A 25,810-nucleotide genomic window follows, 5' to 3' on the forward strand; every position below is an offset into this window, starting at 1 on the left:
GGGCAAGACATCAATTGAGTCCCCTGGACCTCCAATAAAATGATCAGCTCAGGTGGCTTATAATTAAAACAACTGCCATTAAGGGCTGAATAACAACTCTCACAATTTGAGCTTGTGCTAAAACTTCAAGCTTAGAAAACCATTTTTATGCAGCCAACTTTCCAACATAGCCTGATTTTATGGAAAATGGTTCTCTTCACTATCCTTATGTATAAAATTGGAAAGTTATCATCTACAGGGTGTCTTGAGGATTCAAAGAGATCATGTATGTAAAATTAAATATGACAAAAATATCAGTCAATATTAGAAATAACCCAACTTTGTCAACCCAATAAAACCAAACCTAATTTTATTAAAAATCCTATTTTACTCAAAAAATAAAATGATAATCATACCTGTTCTAAAATCTGTCAGTGGAAGAAATGTCTCTGCATTCTTATTAAACCTTCGTAATGCTTCATCGAGGCTCTCAGATTCAGATTCCCAGCTGACTCCACTATCATCTGCATCACTATGCTGGTTAAAATGATTGAAATTTTCTACAGAGTCAAGGCAAATATACACCTAAGTAGGGGGGTGGGAGGAGGGAATGGAAAAAATTTTCAAATTCTATAATTTCTATAATGCACTTATACGGACAAAATTAAGTACAAAGCCTTAGATGATGGCCCCCAATGATCCCTGCCTCCTGATATTTACATCCTTGTAAAGTTCCCTCCCCCATTAAACCCAAGTTGATCTTTGTAACCGAAAGAACATGCCAGAAGTAATGGATGTCACTGCTGAGATTAGATTATAAAAGACATTCTAGCTTCTGTCTTAGTGGTGCTCTCTCTCAGACTGCTTGCTGTCAGGGAAGTACACAGCCATGTTGTGAACAGTCAACCAAAGAGGCCCAAACAGGAAGGAACTAATGCCTCCAACCAACAGCCAGGTAGGTGAGTCTTCTTGGAAGTGGACCCTGTAACCACCACCAACATCCTGAATGCAACTTGCATCTTGATTGCAAGTCCTGTGCTATACTAAATTAAGCTACTCTCAGTTTCCTAACCCTCATGCTTGTTGTTTTAAACTGCTAAGTTTGGGGTACTTTGTTATGCAATAAGAAAAAACTAACCCAAAATTCATTATAAAAATCGACACTCAATATACACTCCTATGCCCTCTGATGAAACTATAGCAAATCTTTACCTTGCCTGGGAGAGAATGATTTACTGTTTAAAATGACTGAAGGCACTGTCTGGAATGCTTAACTTGTCATATCTCCTTTTTCTTTTTAGCCAGACATATAATTGAATTTTCTTTAGTGCATTTATTTATTCATTCAATCAATATTTATTGAGTGCCTACTCTGTATCAGGCACTATTCCAGATTCTGGGAATACACCAGTACAAGAAACACACAAAAATCCTTGCCATTTCATCAATAGATGAATGCATAAACAAAACACTGTATATCTGTACAATGGAATATTATTCAGCCGTAAAAAGAAATGAAGTTCTGAGACATGCTACAACATGGATGAACTTTGAAAACATTTTGCTAAGTGAAATAAGCCAGACTTAAAAGGACAAATATTGTATGATTCCACGTACATGAAATCTAGAATAAGTAAATTTTATAAATTTTTTACAGAGACAGAAAGTAGATTAGAGGTTACCAGGGAAAGGAAGTGGGGGGAAAATTATTGATTAATGGGTATAGACTTTGTTTCTGTTTGAGGTGATAAAAAGTTTGGTAATGGATGGTGGTGATGGTAGCAAAGCATTGTAAATGTAATTAATGGCATTGAATTGTATACTTTTAAAAGAATCACGTGGCAAATTTTACAATATATTTGTTATCACAATAAAAAATAAATTAAAAGAAGATCTCTGTCTTCATGGAGTTACATTCTAGTGGGGGGAAGCAGACAAGCATAATAAATAAGAAGATGGCATACTGTTTAAGAAGGTAAAAGTGGTATGAAAAGACAAAGAAAAGGGTAAAGAGCATCTAGGGTTCAGTGTGGGGAGAGGGAAGGGGAATGAGATATTTAACATTTTACAGGTGGGAACAGTTCCAGATATTAAATCTAGTATATGATACAAATGTAACAATGAATAAAGCAACACAACACTGAAACACAGCAGGTATTGAAAAAGCATTTGATAAATAACACATGCCTTATTAAGTACAAATTCCTGAAAAAGAAATTATAGGGTGGGGCAAACTGGAGGTCACCAATATTGAATTATTTAAAAAGCAGAAAGATGGAGAAGTGAAGAACCAACTAAGTATCTAAATTACATACTTCATTAGGTGAGACAATGTGCTTAACTTGAACAGCATACAGTTCTTCTGGGGGAGGTAGAGGAGAAGACAAATATGGTGGCAAAATAGGAGTCTCTGTTTCAGACAAAAGTAATTCCTAAAACACCACAAACAAATTCAAATTTTAGAGTAATGATGACAAAAATCCACTACATTATGGAAATTCATCATGGTGCCAATTAACTTTTTTAGCAGAAAGCATGTTCTTTTAGATACTGAATACCACAAAATGATTCTGTTGTAATATGACCAAAATGTGATGACCAAACAAAAAACCCCTAGTATTTTCTTGTCCCCCAATTTAAAAAAAAGGTTTTGTATTTAAAAATGCATGAATATTTACTTATGTATTTATACTTACATTCACACACAAAATATTTGGAAGAATGGTTAATAAATGGTTAACACTGTTTGCTGCTGCTGAATGGGGTGGGAGTATTTGAGGTACAGAATGGGGGACCTTTACATTTTTAATTTACACATTTATTTTTGGAATAAGCATTTAATTTATAATAAAAACTAAAATAATATATGAAGTGCCAAAAAAAAGAGAGAATTAAGTTAAACTCAACAAAAAGGTGCACTCCCTCTTGAGCTCTTTAAAAGTAGAATAATGAAAAATTACTAATAGCAATATCTTTTTGAAATTCAGTTTTATTGAGATATATTCACATACCACACTATCACCCACAGCATACATATAGTTGTGTATTCATCACTACAATCAATTTTTGAACATTTTCCTTACTCCAAAAAAAAAAAAAAAGAATAAAAATAAAGGTAAAAAAGAACACTCAAAGCATTCCATCCCACCATCCCACCCTATTTTTCATTTAATTTTTGTCCCCATTTTTCTACTCATCTGTCCATACACTGGATAAAGGGAGTGTGAATCACACTGTCACACCATGTAAGCTACATAGCTACGTAATCATCTTCAAGAATCATGGTTACCGGATTGCCATTCAACAGTTTCAGGTATTTCCTTCTAGCTATTCCAATACACTAAAAATTAAAAAGGGATATCTATACAGCACATAAGAATGCCCTCCAGAAGATGGCAGACTGGTGAGCTGTATGTTTTAGTTACTCCTCCAGGAAAGTAGGTAGAAAGCCAGGAACTGCGTGGACTGGACACCACAGAGCAATCTGACTTTGGGCATACTTCATACAACACTCATGAAAACGTGGAACTGCTGAGATCAGCGAAATCTGTAAGTTTTTGCGGCCAGGGGACCCGCGCCCCACCCTGCCAGGCTCAGTCCCAGGGGAGGAGGGGCTGTCAGCTCCGGGAAGGAGAAGGGAGAACTGCAGTGGCAGCCCTTATCGGAAACTCATTCTACTGATCCAAATTCCAACCATAGATAGACTGAGACCAGGCACCAGAGAATTTGACAGCAGCCAGCCCAGCAGAGAGGAGACAGGCATAGAAAAAAAACAACACGAAAAACTCCAAAATAAAAGCGGAGGATTTTTGGAGTTCTGGTGAACATAGAAAGGGGAAGGGCCCTGAGGCGCATATGCAAATCCCGAAGAAAAGCTGATCTCTCTGCCCTGTGGACCTTTCCTTTATGGCCCTGGTTGCTTTGTCTCTTAGCATTTCAATAACCCATTAGATCTCTGAGGAGGGCCCTTTTTTTTTTTTTTTTTAATCCTTTTTTTTCTTTTTCTAAAACAATTACTCTAAGAAGCCCAATACAGAAAGCTTCAAAGACTTGCTATTTGGGCAGGTCAAGTCAAGAGCAGAACTAGGAGAGCTCTGAGACAAAACGCAATAATCCAGTGGCTGAGAAAATTCACTAAACACCACAACTTCCCAAGAAAAGGGGGGTGTCCGCTCACAGCCATCATCCTGGTGGACAGGAAACACTCCTGCCCATCGCCAGCCCCATAGCCCAGAACTGCCCCAGACAACCCAGTGTGACGGAAGTGCTTCAAATAACAGGCACACACCACAAAACTGGGCGTGGACATTAGCTTTCCCTGCAATCTCAGCTGATTGTCCCAGAGTTGGGAAGGTGGAGCAGTGTGAATTAACAAAGCCCCATTCAGCCATCATTTCAGCAGACTGGGAGCCTCCCTACACAGCCCAGCAGCCCAGAACCGCCCTGGGGGGACGGCACTCACCTGTGACATAGCACAGTCATCCCTCAACAGAGGACCCGGGGTGCACGGCCTGGAAGAGGGGCCCACTTGCAAGTCTCAGGAGCCATACGCCAATACCAAGGACTTGTGGGTCAGTGGCAGAGACAAACTGTGGCAGGACTGAACTGAAGGATTAGACTATTGCAGCAGCTTTAAAACTCTAGGATCACCAGGGAGATTTGATTGTTAGAGCCACCCCCCCCTCCCTGACTGCCCAGAAACACGCCCCATATACAGGGCAGGCAACACCAACTACACACGCAAGCTTGGTACACCAATTGGACCCCACAAGACTCACTCCCCCACTCACCAAAAAGGCTAAGCAGGGGAGAACTGGCTTGTGGAGAACAGGTGGCTCGTGGACGCCACCTGCTGGTTAGTTAGAAAAAGTGTACTCCACGAAGCTGTAGATCTGATAAATTAGAGATAAGGACTTCAATTGGTCTACAAATCCTAAAAGAACCCTATCAAGTTAAGCAAATGCCAAGAGGCCAAAAACAACAGAAAATTATAAAGCATATGAAAAAACCAGACGATATGGATAACCCAAGCCCAAGCACCCAAATCAAAAGACCAGAAGAGACTCAGCACCTAGAGCAGCTACTCAAAGAACTAAAGATGAACAATGAGACCATAGTACGGGAGATAAAGGAAATCAAGAAGACCCTAGAAAAGCATAAAGAAGACATTGCAAGAGTAAATAAAAAAATGGATGATCTTATGGAAATTAAAGAAACTGTTGACCAAATTAAAAAGATTCTGGACACTCATAGTACAAGACTAGAGGAAGTTGAACAACGAATCAGTGACCTCGAAGATGACAGAATGGAAAATGAAAGCATAAAAGAAAGAATGGGGAAAAAAATTGAAAAACTTGAAATGGACCTCAGGGATATGATAGATAATATGAAACGTCCAAATATAAGACTCATTGGTGTCCCAGAAGGGGAAGAAAAGGGTAAAGGTCTAGGAAGAGTATTCAAAGAAATTGTTGGGGAAAACTTCCCAAATCTTCTAAACAACATAAATACACAAATCATAAATGCTCAGCGAACTCCAAATAGAATAAATCCAAATAAACCCACTCCGAGACATATACTGATCACACTGTCAAACACAGAAGAGAAGGAGCAAGTTCTGAAAGCAGCAAGAGAAAAGCAATTCACCACATACAAAGGAAACAGCATAAGACTAAGTAGTGACTACTCAGCAGCCACCATGGAGGCGAGAAGGCAATGGCAAGATATATTTAAAATTCTGAGTGAGAAAAATTTCCAGCCAAGAATACTTTATCCAGCAAAGCTCTCCTTCAAATTTGAGGGAGAGCTTAAATTTTTCACAGACAAACAAATGCTGAGAGAATTTGCTAACAAGAGACCTGCCCTACTGGAGATACTCAAGGGAGCCCTACAGACAGAGAAACAAAGACAGGACAGAGAGACTTGGAGAAAGGTTCAGTACTAAAGAGATTCGGTATGGGTACAATAAAGGATATTAATAGACAGAGGGGAAAAATATGACAAACATAAACCAAAGGATAAGATGGCTGATTCAAGAAATGCCTTCACGGTTATAACGTTGAATGTAAATGGATTAAACTCCCCAATTAAAAGATATAGATTCGCAGAATGGATCAAAAAAAATGAACCATCAATATGTTGCATACAAGAGACTCATCTTAGACACAGGGACACAAAGAAACTGAAAGTGAAAGGATGGAAAAAAATATTTCATGCAAGCTACAGCCAAAAGAAAGCAGGTGTAGCAATATTAATCTCAGATAAAATAGACTTCAAATGCAGGGATGTTTTGAGAGACAAAGAAGGCCACTACGTACTAATAAAAGGGGCAATTCAGCAAGAAGAAATAACAATCGTAAATGTCTATGCACCCAACCAAGGTGCCACAAAATACATGAGAGAAACACTGGCAAAACTAAAGGAAGCAATTGATGTTTCCACAATAATTGTGGGAGACTTCAACACATCACTCTCTCCTATAGATAGATCAACCAGACAGAAGACCAATAAGGAAATTGAAAACCTAAACAATCTGATAAATGAATTAGATTTAACAGACATATACAGGACATTACATCCCAAATCACCAGGATACACATACTTTTCTAGTGCTCATGGAACTTTCTCCAGAATAGATCATATGCTGGGACATAAAACAAGCCTCAATAAATTTAAAAAGATTGAAATTATTCAAAGCACATTCTCTGACCACAATGGAATACAATTAGAAGTCAATAACCATCAGAGACTTAGAAAATTCACAAATACCTGGAGGTTAAACAACACACTCCTAAACAATCAGTGGGTTAAAGAAGAAATAGCAAGAGAAATTGCTAAATATATAGAGACGAATGAAAATGAGAACACAACATACCAAAACCTATGGGATGCAGCAAAAGCAGTGCTAAGGGGGAAATTTATAGCACTAAATGCATATATTAAAAAGGAAGAAAGAGCCAAAATCAAAGAACTAATGGATCAACTGAAGAAGCTAGAAAATGAACAGCAAACCAATCCTAAACCAAGTAGAAGAAAAGAAATAACAAGGATTAAAGCAGAAATAAATGACATAGAGAACAAAAAAACAATAGAGAGGATAAATATCACCAAAAGTTGGTTCTTTGAGAAGATCAACAAGATTGACAAGCCCCTAGCTAGACTGACAAAATCAAAAAGAGAGAAGACCCATATAAACAAAATAATGAATGAAAGAATGCCCTCCAGAGTGACCTCTCGACTCCATTTGAACTCTCTCAGCCACTGAAACTTTGTTTCATTTTGCTTCCCCCTTTTAGTCAAGAAGATGTTTTCAATTCCGTGATGCTGGGTCCAGGTTCATCCCTGGGAGTCATATCCTGCATTGGCAGGGAGATTTACACCCCTGGGAGTCAGGTCCCATGTAGCAGGGAGGGCAGTGAATGCTGTGTTGGCTTAGCTAGAGAGAGAGGGTCACATCTGAGCAACAAAGAGGCACTCGGGGGAGACTCCTAGGCACAATTATAAGCAGCTTTACCCTCTCCTTTGCAGTAACAAGCTTCATAAGGGCAAGCCTCAAGATAGAGGGCTCGGCATACCAAACTGTCAGTCATCAATGTTTGTGAGAACATCAGCAACAATCCAGGTGAGGAAGGCCAACACTTCCTCACTTTCCCCCAGCTCCTCAGGGGTGCCCTGCATATATATTTTTATTCTCTGCCCAAATTACTTTGGGATGTATTGCTATTTCACACTAACCTGTATAAACCTACCAGATTTCACTCCCTATTCAACATTCCACATAATTATGGTGTTTGAATAAACAGACCGTACAAGTTAAATTATTTAGTGTGCTGTAGAAGATATATATCCTGCACCAAATAAACATCTCTTCCCTTGGTCTCACACAGAAGTTGAAATTTTAAAACACAGAGTGAGATTCTGAAAACCTTGTGGATCTCATTCCCTTTATCCAGTATATGGATGGATGAGTCGAAAAATGGGGACAAAAAGTAAATGAAAAATAGGGTGGGATGGGGGGAATGATTTAGGTGTTCTTTCTTTTAATTTTATTTTTTATTCTTATTCTGATTCTTTCTGGTGTAAGGAAAATGTTCAAAAATAGAATGGGGTGATGAATGCACAACTATATGACAGTACTGTGAACAGCTGATTGTACACCATGGATGACTGTATGTATGTGAATATATCTCAATAAAACTGAATTAAAAAGAAAAACAATAGTCAGTAATTTCCTTAACTCTTTGGCCTAATTTGCCTTTAGTACTAACATCTGATCTGCTTCATTCATATCTCTAATTGAAGTCTGCAGTCTTTTTCAGCTTTTTTTTAACAGTTGCTGTTTGAGGTAATACTGACATTCATAGTCGCCGAGCTCTAGCTCTGAGTTTCAGGTGTCACAAAGATACCAAAAGTTCCAGAGACCAACCAGGTTATACACAAAGAGCTCAGCATCTCAGAATTTAACCATTACAACTCAGGAACAGATGTGACTGCTGTAAGAGCTTGCAATCTAGAGATCATTATAATAAGTGTTCTCCTGATAACCTGTGCTCTAAGATTCAATTCTTAGTGTTTACATACTATAGTTAGTCCATATTAGTGAGGTGTTATAATGTTTGTCTTGCATTTCTGGCAGCAATATCTTTTTAAAAAGTATTTCTTTACTTTTTTAAAGAGTATGGTAATTATAAGAAGTAAAACCATTACATACAATTTTGTAGGTTAATTTATCATGTTACAATTTAATATTTCCAAACTTCTGGCAAAACAAAACAAAACAAAACAAAACAAAAGATATTTGAACCTAGTAAATAAAGCTCAGCAAAACATGACAACCCACTGTTGAATTTTATAATGGATTTGTTACAAAACACTTCACACAACAAGCATATGTTATTTTTATAATCCTATGAAGCAAATTCTACTTACAAGCTCTATAGCTTTCACTTATTAAAATTCTTACTTCCTACACCAAAAGCACAAGTGACAAAAGAAAAAATAGATCAATTGGACTTCATAAAAATGAAAGGAAAACCTCAGAATGGGAGACAATATTTGCAAAGCATATCTCTGATAATGGACTTGTATCCAGAATATATAAAGAATTCTTACAACTCAACATTAAAATGACAACCCCATTAAAAATGGGCAAAGAATTTGAATAGACACTTCTCCAAAAAAAAAAAAAAGGTACAAGTGGCCAAAATGCACACAAAAAATTGCTCAACATCATTTTAGTCAATTGGGAAATGCAGTGAAAACCACAATGAGATTTCACACACACAAAGATGGCTATAATCAACAAAATGGAAATACTAAGTGCTGTCAAGAATATGGAGAAATTAGGAATGCTTGCACATTCTTAGAATGTAAAATGGTGCAACTGCTTTGGAAAAGTCTGATAATTCCTCAAAACATTAAACATGATTATCATATGATTCAGTAATTGCACTCCTGGGTTAACATATTCAAGAGAAATGAAAAGATATGTCTACACAAAAACATGTACACTAATGTTCATTTCAGTATTATTTATATTAGCCAAAATAGGCAAACAACTCAAATGTCTAATAATTGATGAAAGGATCAACAAAATGTGGTATATACATACAATGGAATATTATTCAACCATAAAAGAGAATGAAAATACTGATACATGTTACAACATGAATGGACCTTAAAAATAGTTTGTGGAGACAGAAGAAGATGGTAGCATAGAGAGGAATGGAAGCTAGTTTGTCCCCCTGAAACAACTAATAAACAACCAGCAACAACTAGTAAATAATCTGGAATAACTGTGGGGGGACAAATGTGACTGTCCACTCATCATATACCAGCCTGAATTGGGAGGAACATCTGAGATTGCAGCATAAAATCTGTAAGTAAAAACTGTGGACCCAAGCTGGGAGCCCCCTCCCCCCACAGCCCTAACTGCAAAGCATTCTAATTAACAAGCTTGGACTGCTCAATACAAGATATGAATCCCCAACAAGCAGAAGCTTCTGTTGATGACTGATCTTGGAGAGCTGGAGGGTGGCTGTGGACTGGCCCTAAAGGGGGCTTTCTGTCCCTTTTTCAGTTCAGTGGAGAAAGCCTCAGCCATTTTCAGTTCCCAGCACTCTGACCCAGACAAAGGTGGAGATAGCACAGGCAGGGAGACCATTCAAATGTAAATGACCTCTCCCTAGGGGGTATATTTTCCCTAAGAGGAAGACAGTGGTGCCAAGCTCTACTACCCACCTTCCATTCAGAACCAGACCCCAGAGCCTGGGGGAAAACAGCCATGGGCCACACCTTCTTATACCAGTCTGGAGCTACAGGCTGACAGGCACCACCTGCTGGGCAGAAAAGCACAGTGACGAGGCCCCACAGGGTGTACCAATATTCTAAGACATACCCTCAGGGAGACCTGATACTATTTCTTCCTTCTGAGACCTGAGCCTGTTCTTGTCTGGGAAAACCTGATTGGGGTAACCAAGGAAATCAGAGGTCTAGACAACAGAAAACTACAACCTACACTATGAAAAACAAAGTTATGGCCCAGTCAAAGGAATAAACTTACACTTCAACTGAAATACAGGAATTTCAAAAACTAATACTAAATCAATTCAAAAAGTTTAGGGAAGATATGGCAAAAGAGATGAAGCTTATAATGAAAACATCGGGCATACATAAGGTAGAAATCGAAAGTTCGAAAAAAGAACTGGCAGAATCTGTGGAAATTAAAGGCGTAACACAAGAGATGAAAGACATAATGGAAACATACAACAGCAGATCTCAAGAGGCAGAAGAAAACACTCAGGAACTGGAGAACAAGGCTCCTGAAAGCCTACACACAAAAGAACAGATAGAGAAAAGAATGCACAAATATGAGCAACGTCTCTGGGAACTTAAGGACAAAATGAAAAGCAAGAATATACGTGTCACTGGTGTCCCAGAAGGAGAAGAGAAGAGAAAGGAGGCAGAGCAATAATAGAGGAAATAATCAATGAAAATTTCCCATCTCTTAGGATAGACATAAAATTACAGATCCAAGAAGTGCAGCGTACCCCAAACAGTACAGATATGAATAGGCCCATGCCAAGACATTTAATAATCAGATTATCAAACGACAAAGATAAAGAGAGAATCCTAAAAGCAGCAAGAGAAAATTGATCCATCACATACAAAGGAAGCTTGATAAGACTATGTGCGGATTTCTCAATGGAAACCATGGAGGCAAACAGGAAGTGGGGTGATATATTTAAGATACTGAAAAAGAAAAACCAACAACCAAGCATCCTATATCCAGCAAAACTGTCCTTCAAATATGAGGGAGAGCTTAAAATATTCTCTAACAAACAGACAATGATAGCATCTGTGAACAAGATACTTGCTCTACAAGAAACACTAAACGAAGCACTGCAGACAGAAAGGAAAAGACAGGAGTGAGAGGTTTGGTAAACAATTTTGGGAGATAGTAGCACAGCAATGTAAGACTGAACAAAGATGACTGTGAGCATGGTTGAAAGAGGAAGGTTAGGACCATGTGGGGCACCACAACGAAAGAGGAAAGATAAAGACTGGGACTGTACAACTCAGTGAAACCTAGGATGTTCAATGATTGTAATAAAAGGTACAAATATGTTTTTACATGAGGTAGAACAAATGTTTAACACCTTGTAATGCTGGTGTTAAAAATAGGGTGGGATTGGGGGGAAAATACAATCAATGCAAAGTAGAGAGTATAATTAACAGAAATATTGTATTATGCTTCCTTTAATATAACAAAGGCAATAAACCAAAGCTAAATGCATGTGTGGAGGGTGCACAGGGGAAGGGTATGGGACTCCTGGCATTGGTGATGTTGTCTGACTCTTTATTCTACTTTAGTTTAATGCTATCTTTCCTTTTGTTGCTTTCTAGCTGTCGTTTTTCCCCCTCTCTTTCTTTTTTCTTTTTCTTTTGTCTCTCTACCTTCTTTGACTCTTCTTCCTTCTTTGTGGAAGAGATGGAGATGTCCTTATATAGGATAGTGGCAATGGTGCTGAATACATAAATATGTGACTATACAGGGAACCAATGATTGTTTACTTAGGATGGAATGTATGGTGTGTGAACAAAACTGTCTTAAAAAATGGGTTGATGAAGAAAACTGAGGGCACTATATTGAGTGAAATAAGACAGGCACATATGGACAAATATTGCAGGGTCTCACTGATAGGAACTAATGATAATATGTAAACTCATAGACATGAAATATAAGTTACCAGGATATAGAATGAAGCTAAAGAATGGGGAGCAGTTGCTTATTATGAGCAGACTGTTCAACTAGAGTGAACTTAAACATTTGGAAATGGACAGAGGTGATGGTTGCATGTTGTGAGAATAACTAACAGTGCTGAATGGTGTGTGAAGGTGGTGGAAAGAGGAAGCTCAGAGTCATGTATGTCACCAGAAGGAAAGCTGGAGGTTAAAAGATGGGAATGTATAAAACAGTGAATCTTGTGGTGGACAACGTCTGTGATTAACTGTACAAATATCAGAAATCCCTCTCATGAACTAGAACAGCTGTATGACACTATAACTAGAAGTTAATAATAGAGGGGCATATAGGAAAAAAAAAACCTATTGCAAACTATATACTACAGTTAGTAGTATTTTAACATTCTTTCATCAATAGTAACAAATGTACTATACCAAAACTATGAATTAATAATGGAGGGGGGGTTAGTTAGGGGTATGGGATGGGAGGATTTCAGTTTCCTTTTTTTGTCTTTATTTCTTTTCTGGAGTAATGAAAATGTTCTAAAAATAAAAAAAAATTAATTGTGGTAATGGATGCACAGCTGTATGATGGCACCACGGGCAACTGATTGTATACTTTGGATCTCTGGATAATTGGATGGTATGTGAACAATCTCAATAAAAAATAAAAAATACATTTTGCTAAGTTAAAGGCGGCGGTCACAAAGGGTCACATATTGTGATTCCATTTATATGAAATGCCCAGAACTGGTAAATACATAGAGACAGAAAGTAGATTCGTGGTTTTCCAAGGGGAATGTGTAGTGACTGCTAATGGGTTTGGGGTAGCTTTTAGGGGTGATAAAATGTTATGGAATTACACAGTGGTGATGTTGCACAATTCTGTGAATATACTAAAAACCAATGAATTATACACTTTAAAAAAGGTGCATTTTGTGGTATGTATGTCATATCTCAATAAAACTGTTATATTAAAAAAAAAAACACTTCTTATTCCCTGATCTTGTATCAGATCCTTTGTAATTCTGAAGCGTCTAAAGTTTTCAAAATATTTGGATGAAACTTACCTCAAACCTTATCTCCCATATTTCCTCCTCATACTTTTTACTGTAAGCTGTTGATTTCTGAAATAATATGGTATTATTAATTAATAAAATCACCTTTAACCATTTACTATTGTTTTAAAGCACTTTTATATTTCATCCCCACAAAAACTGGATGTATATCCTTGGTGGCAACAATTTAGTTATTTCAGGTTAACTACAGGAAAATAAAAAGGTTTGAGTAATCTTAATATTTCAAAAATAAGAACATCCTAAATTATACTGAAGACAAGCCAATGGCAAGTATTTTATTATAAGAGAGTGGGAGTGGTTAACCTTTCCCTTTAAAATGTTCACATTGAAAAGTACAACTGGAAAACAGAGACTAAATAAACTTTATAAAACCAATTTGATAGATGGAGCGTTTTTTACACAAACATACACACAGTCCTCTGCTTAAAAGAAAAAGCTAGTAGTGAAGATTACACATATAAAGTAATATTACAGTGTCCATACGAAAGAAGAAAGTAGTTTTCTATATTGAACAGAACAACCAATGTTTGGCTGTGTACTATCACTAAAATGAATATTTTAAAAAGCTAGCAAGTAAACTGTAACTCTAGAAATAAAAATATCTTTCCATAAAAATATTAATGATATTATTTATGATGCATACTCTGTTTCTATAAAAGATTTATGGCAGCTTGCAAAATGAAATCGTATCTTTAACAGGCTACTTATGTTTTTGAAAATATTAAAAATAGAAGCAGCAGGCAACTGGAATGGGCTATTTATTGAAGCTAAGCTTGAAATCTAGCTTTGAGTTTCCTGTGAGAAGGCAAAAAAGGGAGAAATGTTATATTGCATGAAGCTTATGTCAAGTAAAAGGAAAACAATTCATCTGGGGGGAGAAACCTTTTCTGCAGTGAATTCTACAAGCACTTTATAACGTACATCTCTATACTTAAACAACATTGGACAACATAATGGATTTCAGACTAGGTTTGTAAAATAAAGAAACATTAATTGAATCTTAATGCAAACAGTCTTTCTGCAGGGCATTTACAAAGCAAGATACAGTGTACTGCTTTCTCAGCAAAGAATTGACAAGTTCTCTAGATGACTGGATAAGAGAATAAGATATAAGACTTGAGATGCAAGATCAAATTAGTAACATTTTATAGTGACATTTAAACCCCAAATTATTTTTCTATGGTTTAGATTTTTATAGAAAAATAGTTCACTCACTTCTTTCAATATCTCCTCAGGATGTTCACAAGTACAGTATTTATGGTGTGCCATAAAATAAGAAAGTGACATTCCATCAAAATAAAGATGAACAGATAATTTCCCCCACGGATTTTCAGGTAATTCCTATTTAAATTCAATAAAGAAGATTAATTATAAAAATAAAATCTACTTGATGACTAAAATTTTATAGCCAGTAAAAATGAAATTAGGCATCTGACCCTCACAATATTACCAGTTTGATTAGTAACTCAATTCATAAACTTGTCTTCTTGGTATTTTGATAGGTTTTAAGGTAGAAATTGTACTACTTTGGTTCACGTTTCTAAGGTATTAGAGTATTAGAAGGAGAAATAAAGGTATGCTCAGAGCCGAAGTAGTGAAGTTCAGTTGAAAAGTCCCCAAATGGCAGGAATCAGAAGAAATAACAGCGTAAAAGCAGAAGTGAGGATAATGCTTTTAAAGCTCTTAGTAAAGTCTGGTTACAATTAGTAGATACTGAATTGTACATAAGTGATAAGAACCGTTTCCACTAGTACCACCTTGATGCAAACTCATCTCTTTACCGATTGATGGTAACTCCCTCCTAACAGATCTCTCTTCTATCTTTTCCTACTATCCAGGCTTTTATCAATACAGCAGCTAGAGTGGGAACATTTGAATGTAAATCAGATTGTGTTGCTTCTTGGCTCAAGTTCTTACAAGTCCCCTCATCCCCATCTCTCCCCCACTCTCCCAGCTCCTGCCACATTGCCGGCCCACCACCACTCCTCGAACCTGCCAGGAGCTCCTATCTGGGAGCCCTTGGCACTTCTCCCTGGTATCTGCACAGTATGTCCTCTTGTCATCTAAGATCTGTACTCAAATGTCACCTTGGTAGTAGTGTCTTCCATGACCCTAATACTTAAAACTGAGCCTCCCCCTCTGCCCAACTTTTCCCTATCTGCCTTTCCTGCTTTATTTTTCTTCATAGCACTTATCTCAATATATTATTTACATTTTATGTTTTTGTTCTAGTGTCTGTTTCTCACCACCAAAATTTAAGTTCTGCGAAGGCAGGGATTTCTGACTATTCAGTTCACTGCTATCATCTCCAGGCCTGGAACAGAGCCTAGCAAATACTGGGTGCTCAGTCAATATTTCTTATTTGTGCATGAGATCAGAGGAGCAAGTCCAGGGAAGGTTTGGTATGTCAGTAAGGGCTCTGGGGCGTGTATGTTTATCTTTCCAAGAAATAGAGCAGCCTTTGGTGTACTATAACTTGCTATCCTATGATAAACTAAGAAGCAAAAGAGCTACCCTGATGAACCAAAAAATTTCCATCTTTACTTTACTTCAGTGACTTTCCAAGGAAGATGAGTAACTAGAGAGGGGCTCTTGATACTAACATAAGCAATAGCAAACCTTTTCCAATTTCTTATTTAAGTGGCTCTTTTCAAGTCTTTATCACCCTATCATACACTTTCCTTACAGTTTTTGCATCTTTGCATTTGAATCATCAGACATAGCTGCAGGTTAATCTTCTTATCTCACTGCTCAGAAACTTCCAGTGGTGCCCCACTGACTGACCCCTCTCTGGCTTGAATCCTATTCATCACTACTACTCCCTACCAAAACCTCTATTATTTTATCCAAACAGTTATACTATTTTCTGAAAATGTGTCATGCTCATTTCTGTCTCTCTATGCCTCTGGGTATGTCATTTCAGCTGGGAAAACTTTACCATTCTTTCTTTAAGGGCCACCTCAATTCCTAACATCTCTAAATTCCTATTGCACTCATTATTTTTAGGAACTTGGCTCTCATAAGTTTCTTGTACTCTTAATTTTTTAGGTTTATATCTTGTTTCACTGACTAGATAAGATCTTTAAGGACAAGAATCATAACAGACTCTCTTTGAACCACCTGCCTCTAACATAGTGCTACATCCACAGTATCATCCTGAAAACCACTACATATGTTTACAAACATCTCAAATTCTTTGATATTGTGCACTGCATCAAAATGAGTAAATTCTTGGTAAAGAATCTTTCAAATTATTGACTTAAATGCTTAGGAAGTTCCCAGGAACTTGTTCAAAATTAGGTTTATTTGAAACAATCCTAGGATTGTTTACCTAGGTAACTCCTTTTATGTTAATGGGTAATTTACATTCATACAATAATGCATGTAACATTGCTTATCATAAAAAATATCCCTTAAATCGTGTTAGTTATACCATGGCAAATAATTTAAACCAACTATATATGTTTTAAATACAAATTACCATGATGTGAATTTCCACCTCTCTCTTTGAAAGCAGTTCCTGAAGGAGTTCTATTGCATCTGGTTGCCAGATATTCCCAACCTATTCAGGATTAATAAACTCAAGTTCTTTTACTCTCACAAAATAAGACAGAGAAGGAAGCAAATCAAGATACACACAAGTTGCTATAAACAGATAATAACAGGCAATATGCAAAATATACAAGCAGTTTTCAGAACATATCATCACTATATGATCAAAAGGATCTTAAGAAACTAGTAATTTAGGGTTTTCCCTATGATACCCACATAAAACATTTTATGCTTTTAAAAATATAAACCTAGATTAAAATCAAAAGCATCACATTTAAAGCTCTAAAAAGAGACCTAATTTGCCAAGACATTGCTTGTACAATGCCTACAGTATGTATTTATTAAGTTGTAATAATTTTTATGTTTTTGTGTGTTAAGAGGTTCATATGGAAAGAAACCGAGAGCCCCTACCCAAAGCCAGTGAAGAAGGTAGGCTTCCTGCCGACAGCCATGTGGATGAGTGTCTGAAATGGTGACTATGCTTCTGGTCAACATCTTAACTGCAATATCATGACACATCCCTAGCCACACGCCTCTAGCCAAGCCACTCCCAATCCCTGAGCCTCAGAAACTGACTGAGATAATATTTATTGCTGTTTTAGACCACTAAGTTTTGGGGTAAGTTGTTATTCAGCAAGAGATAAATCATACACCACTCCTTTATCTGATTTCCATCATCAAATTTGTTGTAATTTCATTTGAAAGAATAACTAAAATTTTTCAAATTTACATCTTCTACTCGATGAACACATTATGTCTCTTTACTCAGATTTAAAAAATATACTCTGGCACAATTTTGTAGTTTTCTTCATATAGGTCCTTTATCTGTCTTTTAAAGTTAATTTTAGGTATTTTATCATTTTGTTGCAACTGAAAGGAACTTTATTTTAGGGACTTTTATTTTATTATTCTAAGGTCTAAAAATTATTATTAATTAAAAATATCTAAAACTAATCATCCCAGAAATTAGTGTTTACTTACAGGTATGGTATTATAGAGCTGACATGGAATACAAAACTGGGGTTTATCAGGATACAACAATATAGGGTAAAGATGACACTGTGGAATCTTCTCAGTGAATCCATGATCTAAATACTGTACCTGAAACATGCAAATAAAGTTTATAATTAAAATTTATTACTAAAAGCTAAGGGGCAGAAGGAACTCCTTTTTTTTTTTTTTTTTTAAAGCCATCCTGGAAAGATAACTAAATTCGAATTTTAAAAATCTCCAGAAGAAAAAAATCAACATTGTATTCCCTCATCCAATGGCATATCAAAAGGTTTCCTTACACATAACCTATACAAATCAGAACTTTTTTTTTCCTCTTGAAATGTGTCTTACTAGATTTACAAATTCTTGAGAGCAATCCTTTTTTGAAATGCTTCTGAAATTTAATTTTTTTAGTTCAATTTCTAAATTGTATTAGGAATAAGGAATACCAATAAATTATTTTTTTTCTGCCTCAATGTAACAAAATTAACATCTCTCTACTTAATTGGGTTGGCTTGGCAATCAGCACTTAAAAAATGAATTAGTATTGAATTAAAAATAGGAGTACGCCATGGGTGGTTAGGGTGAGTAGAATTTCATGAAACATTTGTTTCACTATGTATTTATTTATATAAATATGTATATAGATCATAATATAAAATTTATTTCTTAACGTGGGTCATAGGATATACTTTGAAAGATAACATGCTAAGGAATGAAAAACTTGTTTTGTGTAATTTACTGTGTATAAGTTTGAAATGTAAAAATAACTGCAGGAGAAATAAAACGCCATGATTTAAAATGAGTTAAAATATACAATTTTTGGATTCCACTTATGTAACGTTTATAACTTAAGATAATTTGATGAAAATCTGGTTTCAATATACCTTTGTATTAAAGAAGAAAAGGGTCTGGGTTATCTGAACAATTCAAATGTGTGTGAAAACTGATCCATTTGCATATACACAAATGCATCTGTAGGTATCCTGATGCTTAAGTACTCACCCAAAATTAGAAATCACTTACTTCTGTTAGAACCATTAAAGCTTGTAGTCCAACAGAAAAAAGCAAAAGACTTAGAATCATAAAATAAGGACTCAGATGTTCAGATATGAACCCTAGCATCACCACTCACTAATTGGGTACTGTGGGCAGATCACTGAACCTAAATCTCAATTTTCTTAGTAAAATGGAATAATAATCTTCATCTATGATGGCTATAAACAAATTGTAAAATATGAATACACATTTGTGAAAGGAGCGTAAAAACCTCAAGTGTTATATATATTTTTAGGTATCATCACCAGATAGGAAATAAATTACTGTCCAAGGAGAAACAAAAGACTTTTCTCCTTAATTTTTCCATTACCGCTTTATTAAAACTAAAATTTCCAAGTGCTGAATATCTGATAAAGTACTTTATCAATTTCATTATTTTACTTAGTGAATATATTGTAAATGGAAGTAATTTCATCTATATTTTAACAAGCAATTTTCAAATCATACAATTGTTTCTAAAGATTTTGAATGAATATCTCAGTATTGTGGAAAGTAGCCCTTTTCCTGAGAGGACTAGCTGGAGATTAAACAAATTTGCTGGGGAGATATTTACCTTACTGAAAAACAAGTTGTTTTATTTAACACCCTATATTAAATAGGACTATTAATTACAAATAAGTGGTCCAGCCATCAACGTACTAGTGGCCAAATCTCTATGTGGAAAAATCTGGGGGTTGTTCAGGTCACTGAATATACTTGAAAATAAAAAGAAAAATTCTCATTACAAATAAATATGTTACACATCTACCTGGTCTTCCAAAGCTAATTAATTCATTAAATGGTGTTTTAGGCAAATTTTCATGTGTTTAGAATCAAAAGACCTCTTAATGTTATAGTATTAAGCTCAGAAAAGTCACAAAAAAGTATCAGGTGCTTCTGGTAAGGGATCAAATGGGGGCAGGGCATAAAATATCCTAAAGAAGAAAAAGAAAATGATAACTAGGGCTGCAGCAAGGGAGCTGGAAGATGAATACAAAGACACCGCTGACAGCACATGTTTTATAGGAAGCTGTGGATCGGAAAAGGACCAATTTTCATTTTCTGATGAAGCAATAGAAGCAGACAAGAGGATGATGTTGAACCCTGTGACAAAGAAAATGAGAATGCTGCAGAAGCTGGTGTTGGAGCTAATTTGAGCTGGGCAGATGCCATGGCTAAGATCCTTAACAAAAAAACTCTGAGAAGTAAATCCACCATTTTGTTCAAAAATAAAGATCTGGAAAAGGAAAAAGTTAAAGCAAGAGAGACTAGAGAAAAGAAAACAGCTTGACAGAAAGTGGGAGTGGGAAATGATATGTCGAGTAAAGCCAGATGTTGTCAAAGACAAAGAAACAGAGAAATCTTCAGAGAATTGCAAAAGGTGTGTGGTGCAATTATTTAATGCTATTCAGAGGCATCAAAAGAATGTTGATGAAAAGGTTAAAGAAACTGGGGGTTCTATTAGAAGGTGTGCTAAGTTGATATCAATAGTTTCTAAGAAAGATTTCATCAGTGTTCTTAGCAGAGTGGATAGAAGTAAAAATGAGAAAAGTCCTGGGAGGAATCCAAAAGCCAAAGAGGCTGAAATGAAATCAGAAGAGGGCCCAGGATGGACTATCCTATGTGAGGATTTCATGATAGGATCATCTATGAAAGATTAGACAAGGAAAGTGATGGGCTAGATGACAGTACACCAGATTCTAGACGTGACTCTGACACATGAAGTTACATGGGAAGCAAAATCTTCAATTAATTTTTCCTGAAAAAATTCTTCATGCTTCAAAAGATGGAGATTACAAAGATACCATTTGTAAGAAAGCCAAAAGACTTTTACCAATTTGGTGCTTCCCTTTTTCATATTAAACTTTGTTAAACTGTATTTTTAGGCCTTGTAAAATTTTTAACATTGTTTCTCAAAAGATTTCATAGAAATACTTCTACTTGCCCAGCAAGATAGGCAATTGACAGGATCTTTACAAGTTTACATATTAGTCATGGATATTGGTGTATTGATACAGTGTCATTACTATTTCTAGAAATGGCAATACTAATTCATAATTAAAATGAACTATTTGAAGTTAATACTTCTCTGCCTTCCAACTGATACGTCTGTATATTTACAGATTTGGGAAGGAGGGTTGGTGTGTGTTTGTTTTGATAAGGTATTGAGAAAACCTCTGTAGTAAAATTTAAAGTTACAGTAAAAAAAAAGAAGTATCAGACTCACCCTGATAGAGCCACCAACAACTTCCAATACCTTGCCTCGATACCACATAGTATCTGACCCTCTTACTGCACAAGCTTCTCCTTTTTTCCAGAAATAAGGTTCCAAAAGACCAAGGCATTTCACATTACTCTGAATTTCATTCATCATTGTTATTAGCTCGAATTCTGAAGAAATTATTTAAAAAAATAAAGTATTTAGGAAAAATTCCCTTCTAGTTTTCAATATGAATTACCACCAATCTTTAATTACTTCACAACTTAGATAATACTATAAGGAATTAAAAGTTATTCCCCACATAAGTGGTTTAACAAATATCTAATTCAAGTCAGTAGCTTCTATTTGTTTCAAAACCTACTATTGACTAGTAGCAGGTAAAATAATTATTTTGATTTTAAAATTACAAATGCAAGCACTATTCTGAAGTGCAAACATCAAAAATTCTAAAAACATACCAGAATTACCAATTTAAGATAATGTCAGTTTGACAACACATCTAAATAAAATACAACACAAGATACGTATTACTTGATGCTAAGACACAGCATAATGCTTGGGATATAAAATTAAAATTTTAATTTTGCTTTTTACTGCTTCCTTGACCCATTATTTACACAGTAAATATATATCCCCAAAATTGATACCATAGAAGGCAAGCTCTGGAGTCAGTTCCCATTCCAGTTCTACCACTTTAGTTGTCTGATCTTGGATAGTTTCTTTGCCTCCACAAGCCTGAGTTTATTCTTTTGTAAATTGATACAGTAATACCAACTGGTATAATTAGTATCGTGGTAAGGATTAAATGTAAAAACACCTAGCACACTGCCTGGCACATAACACCCAATAAATTTTAGCTATGATTATTTATACACATCAAGCAAAGCTTCTGGATTAAGCATTATTGCTAGAGGTCTTAAAATTGTTCACTTCTTCCATAATAGCCAACTGCACAGATTCTGCTTTTCAAACTAAAAAAAAAAAACTGTATTTAGGAGATCAAATAAACTGAAACAAGAATCTCAGCAAATTCATAGTTACCAAGCCCTCATCCATAGGTGGAATGGCTACAGAGCTAACGAAGTTTAAGCCCAGTGACTGTGAGTTGCTGGGAGTTATATTCTGAATGGGTGCACGTTGTGGTCAGGAAGCATTTGTGCAGAAGCCTAAGGGGATCTCAGAAAGGATCCAAGATTCAGAGAGACTTGAATATCTAGTAATTTGTTGTGATTACTTTTTTCATTCTATATTTCTCTTAGAGAGCTTCCAAAAAGGTACAAGTGCAGGTCTTACAAACCTGGAACCACTCCCACCCTTATTACCAGTTTATGCTAACACTGATCTGAAAGTTGTTCTAAGACTTTAAAAACCAGCACTATATTTCTCCTCATCCATGTTGGAAGAATACTCAGGTTATCTGGACAGTGAAGCCAGTGTTTCAGTAAAAATAATCAACATGAAGATCCCATAATAGAATTTCTAAGTTCTGTCAACCACAGGTATCAAGGTATCACTGCTGCTCTGTGGTGTGCCAAAAAAGTGGGGTTCCAGGATTTTTATGTTCTTAAGGATCTCAAGGCTTATAGAATCACAAAAATATTTAACCATGGGGAAGAAGAGGAAAAATCACGGAAGGCAGCCCTGATATGTCATCATACTAAAACACTGAATGACTTACAATGGCTTTCTATTTGATCACATCCAAACTTTCTTATTTTTATGAAATTTCATCACTTCTTCTAGCCAGGCTGTACTCCTATATCTTACATACAGCTATCTTTGTATAAGTTCTTTCCCTATCATTTCCTATAGTTTCTAATTCTAAAAAGGTACATCACCTTTTAATTTTTTTCTGCTATATCTATCTACATTTCCAAAGCCAAAAAGGTTCAGGATATTATAAAAATTTTCCATCCTGATGTCTAGCCTAACTTTGGCTGTGCTTTTTGACCTTATACCACTTTGCACCCAGTGTAACATACAGAAACAACAGAATATGTTGAAGAGAGCACAAGAATTAAAGAGCCAAGGTTTTCCTAAAGAACAAGGCAGGGAGATGCTCCAACAGATTTTCTGTTTCATGGAATACAGAATAAATAAATTGTATACATATTACAAAATAGTTTATGCTACACTAAGGACAACAGTGGTAATGGTGCAGGGATATACAAATAGCAATAAAACAATACAGAGTCCAGAAACAACGTATGCATGGGTTGAAAATTTTGACAAAAATGGCACTGCAGATTGGGGGGGAAAATGTGGAGCATTAAGGAACTGGATTGTGACAATTGATTAAGTATATTAAAAAAGTGAAACTGGAACTCTTCTTCATACCTATTCCAAAATAAATTCCAAGATGGATTAAAGACAATGTAAAAAACAAAACCAAAAACATTAAAACTATTAGTGGAATATCTTTCTGAACCCAGAGTAAAGAAAAATTTCTTATGAGATGCGCCCTCCCCCCGCAAAAAAAAAAAAACAACAAAAAACCAACACAAAAATACCCCACTGTATTGTTAGGTTTCTCTAGGGAAACAGAACCAACAAGAATCTGTAAATATAAGATTTTATAAAAGTGTCTCACACAACTGTGGGGATGCATGGGTCCAAATTCTGTAGGCAGGATGCATAAGTACAAATTCCATACTGGTAACTCTGATGAAGGAGTTCAATGAACTCCTCAGGAGATGCTGGCTAGCCAAAGAAGTGAAGGTTCTCTCTCTCCTCCTTTAAAAGCCTTCAACTGATTGGATTAAATCCAGCTGATTCAATTCTTTCTTGCGGAAGACACACCCTTCACTGACGTAATCAACTGCAGATGCAGTCAACTGACTGATGATTTAATAAACCAGCCTTCTGGTTTATTAACCAGCCACAAATGTCCTTGCAGTAATGGTTAGGCCAGTGCTTGCTTGACCAGACACCTGGGCAACATCACCTGGCCAAACTGACACATGAACCTAACCATCACAGTCCGCCCCCTGTCAACTTGGCAGCTATTCATATCACCTTAAACCATACTTAATCTCTAAATAGAACACAATAACAGACATACGTTTTGCCTAACAATACTCAGGTCTCCTGTGTTCAACTGGAAATGCACTCTAAATCTCTCCAGAATAGGGTGCAAGTCCTTGGGTAACACTGACTCTTAAGCTTGATTTCCTATAACTTAAATCTTACAAACTGAAAAACACAGTCATAACAAAACAAGGAACAAATATTCATGCCTTTATAGTCCTCATTCCTGTAACCGGCTACGTGGTCATTGTTCATATTTAGCACTACCTTCTTTCTTCCACTACCCATTCCATGTTCCCTTTACCCTCAGCAAGCACTTCAGCTGGCTGTAGTTCTTTGCCTGGTGGTGTGACCCAAACCTTCATTCCTGAAGTTTCTGGGCCACTGGTCATCCTGCCTGGATTGGGTTGTTGCAGTTTTCCATTGATTTTAGTCACAGGGCATGGCAGTACTAAGAGACGCCCTAGGGGATCTCCTGTATTCCAGGAAAACTCTTCTTTACCTCCATTGTGTAGCTGCAGTCCTATTTCCCCTTGATAGTTAGGATCCATCACCCCAGCCAGTACAGTAATCCCCTTCCTTGCCTGTTGATTCAGAGGCATGAGAAGCCCAAAGTGGCCAGGTGGCAGTCTTAACTTCCAGTTCAATGGAATTGTTTCTCCTGGTGGAAGCACTCCTCCTTTTGGAACTAACCTTACAGACCAGCAGAGCTTAAGGCTGCAAGGACAGGAAGCAAAAAATTTTCTTAGTGGATCATTAGGCATGATAGTGAGTGGTGCCACTCATGTTTCCACCCCTTGATTCTTGGACCCATGAATCCTGCCCATGGGAGAAACAGCACCATAGAGTAGATACTGATTCAGAGCATACACAGTCTCTTGGAAAACACTGCCCCAGCCCTACAAGGTATTGCCACCTAGTTGGTGCCATAACTGAGTCTTCAAAAGGCCAATCCACAGTACTGTCAACCCAGCTGCCTCTGGATGATGGGGAACATGGTAAAACTAGAGAATTCATGAGCATGTGCCCATTCTCTCACTTCATTTGCTGTGCAGTAGGTTCCTTGGTCAGAAGCAATGCTGTGTGGAATACCATGACTATGGATAAGGCATTCCATAAGTCCACAGATGGTAGTTTTGGCAGAAGCATTGTATGCAGGGAAGGCAAACCCATATCCAGAGTATGTGTCTATTCCAGTGAAAACAAATCACCTACCCTTCCACACATGATGGAAGTCGTCCAATGTAATCAACCTGCCACCAGGTAGCAGTTTGATCACTTTGGGGAATGGTGCCATATTGGGGACTGAGTGTGGGTCTCTGCTGCTGACAGATTGGGCACTCAGCAGTGGCTGTGGCCAGGTCGGCCTTGGTAAGTGGAAGCCCATGTTGCTGAGCCCATGCATAACCTCCATACCTACCACCATGACCACTTTGTTCATGAGCCCATTGGGCACTGACAGGAGTGGCTGGGGAAAGAGGCTGACTGGTATCCAGCAAATGGGTCATCTTATCCACTTGGTTAATAAAATCTTCTGCTGAAGTCACTCTCTGGGGAGCATTCACATGGGACACAAATATCTTCATGTTTTTTGCCCACTCAGAAAGGTCTATCCACATACCTCCTCCCCAGACTTCTTTGTCATCAATTTTCCAGTCATGTTCCTTCCAAGTCCCTG

The 25,810-nt window shown here is 36.7% G+C and overlaps 1 protein-coding gene and 1 pseudogene across 1 annotated transcript in view; one reads left to right on the plus strand and one right to left on the minus strand.

The window, feature by feature from the left end:
* The window catches only part of RNF17 (ring finger protein 17), a 179,264-nt gene that overhangs the window by 7,264 nt on the left and 146,190 nt on the right, over window positions 1-25,810 (minus strand). The window contains exons 26-32 of the mRNA XM_037799896.1: window positions 21,112-21,275; window positions 17,835-17,954; window positions 16,783-16,863; window positions 14,517-14,642; window positions 13,293-13,349; window positions 2,295-2,411; window positions 396-564 (exon numbers count right to left, since the gene is read on the minus strand). Coding sequence (XP_037655824.1) covers window positions 396-564; window positions 2,295-2,411; window positions 13,293-13,349; window positions 14,517-14,642; window positions 16,783-16,863; window positions 17,835-17,954; window positions 21,112-21,275 — 834 coding nt within the window. The remainder of the gene's footprint in view (window positions 1-395; window positions 565-2,294; window positions 2,412-13,292; window positions 13,350-14,516; window positions 14,643-16,782; window positions 16,864-17,834; window positions 17,955-21,111; window positions 21,276-25,810) is intronic.
* On the plus strand, window positions 18,121-20,607 carry LOC119507416 (annotated as a pseudogene).

Source organism: Choloepus didactylus, chromosome 12 (genome assembly GCF_015220235.1).
Source record: "Choloepus didactylus isolate mChoDid1 chromosome 12, mChoDid1.pri, whole genome shotgun sequence".
In the NCBI taxonomy this organism is placed as follows: Eukaryota; Metazoa; Chordata; class Mammalia; order Pilosa; family Megalonychidae; genus Choloepus; species Choloepus didactylus.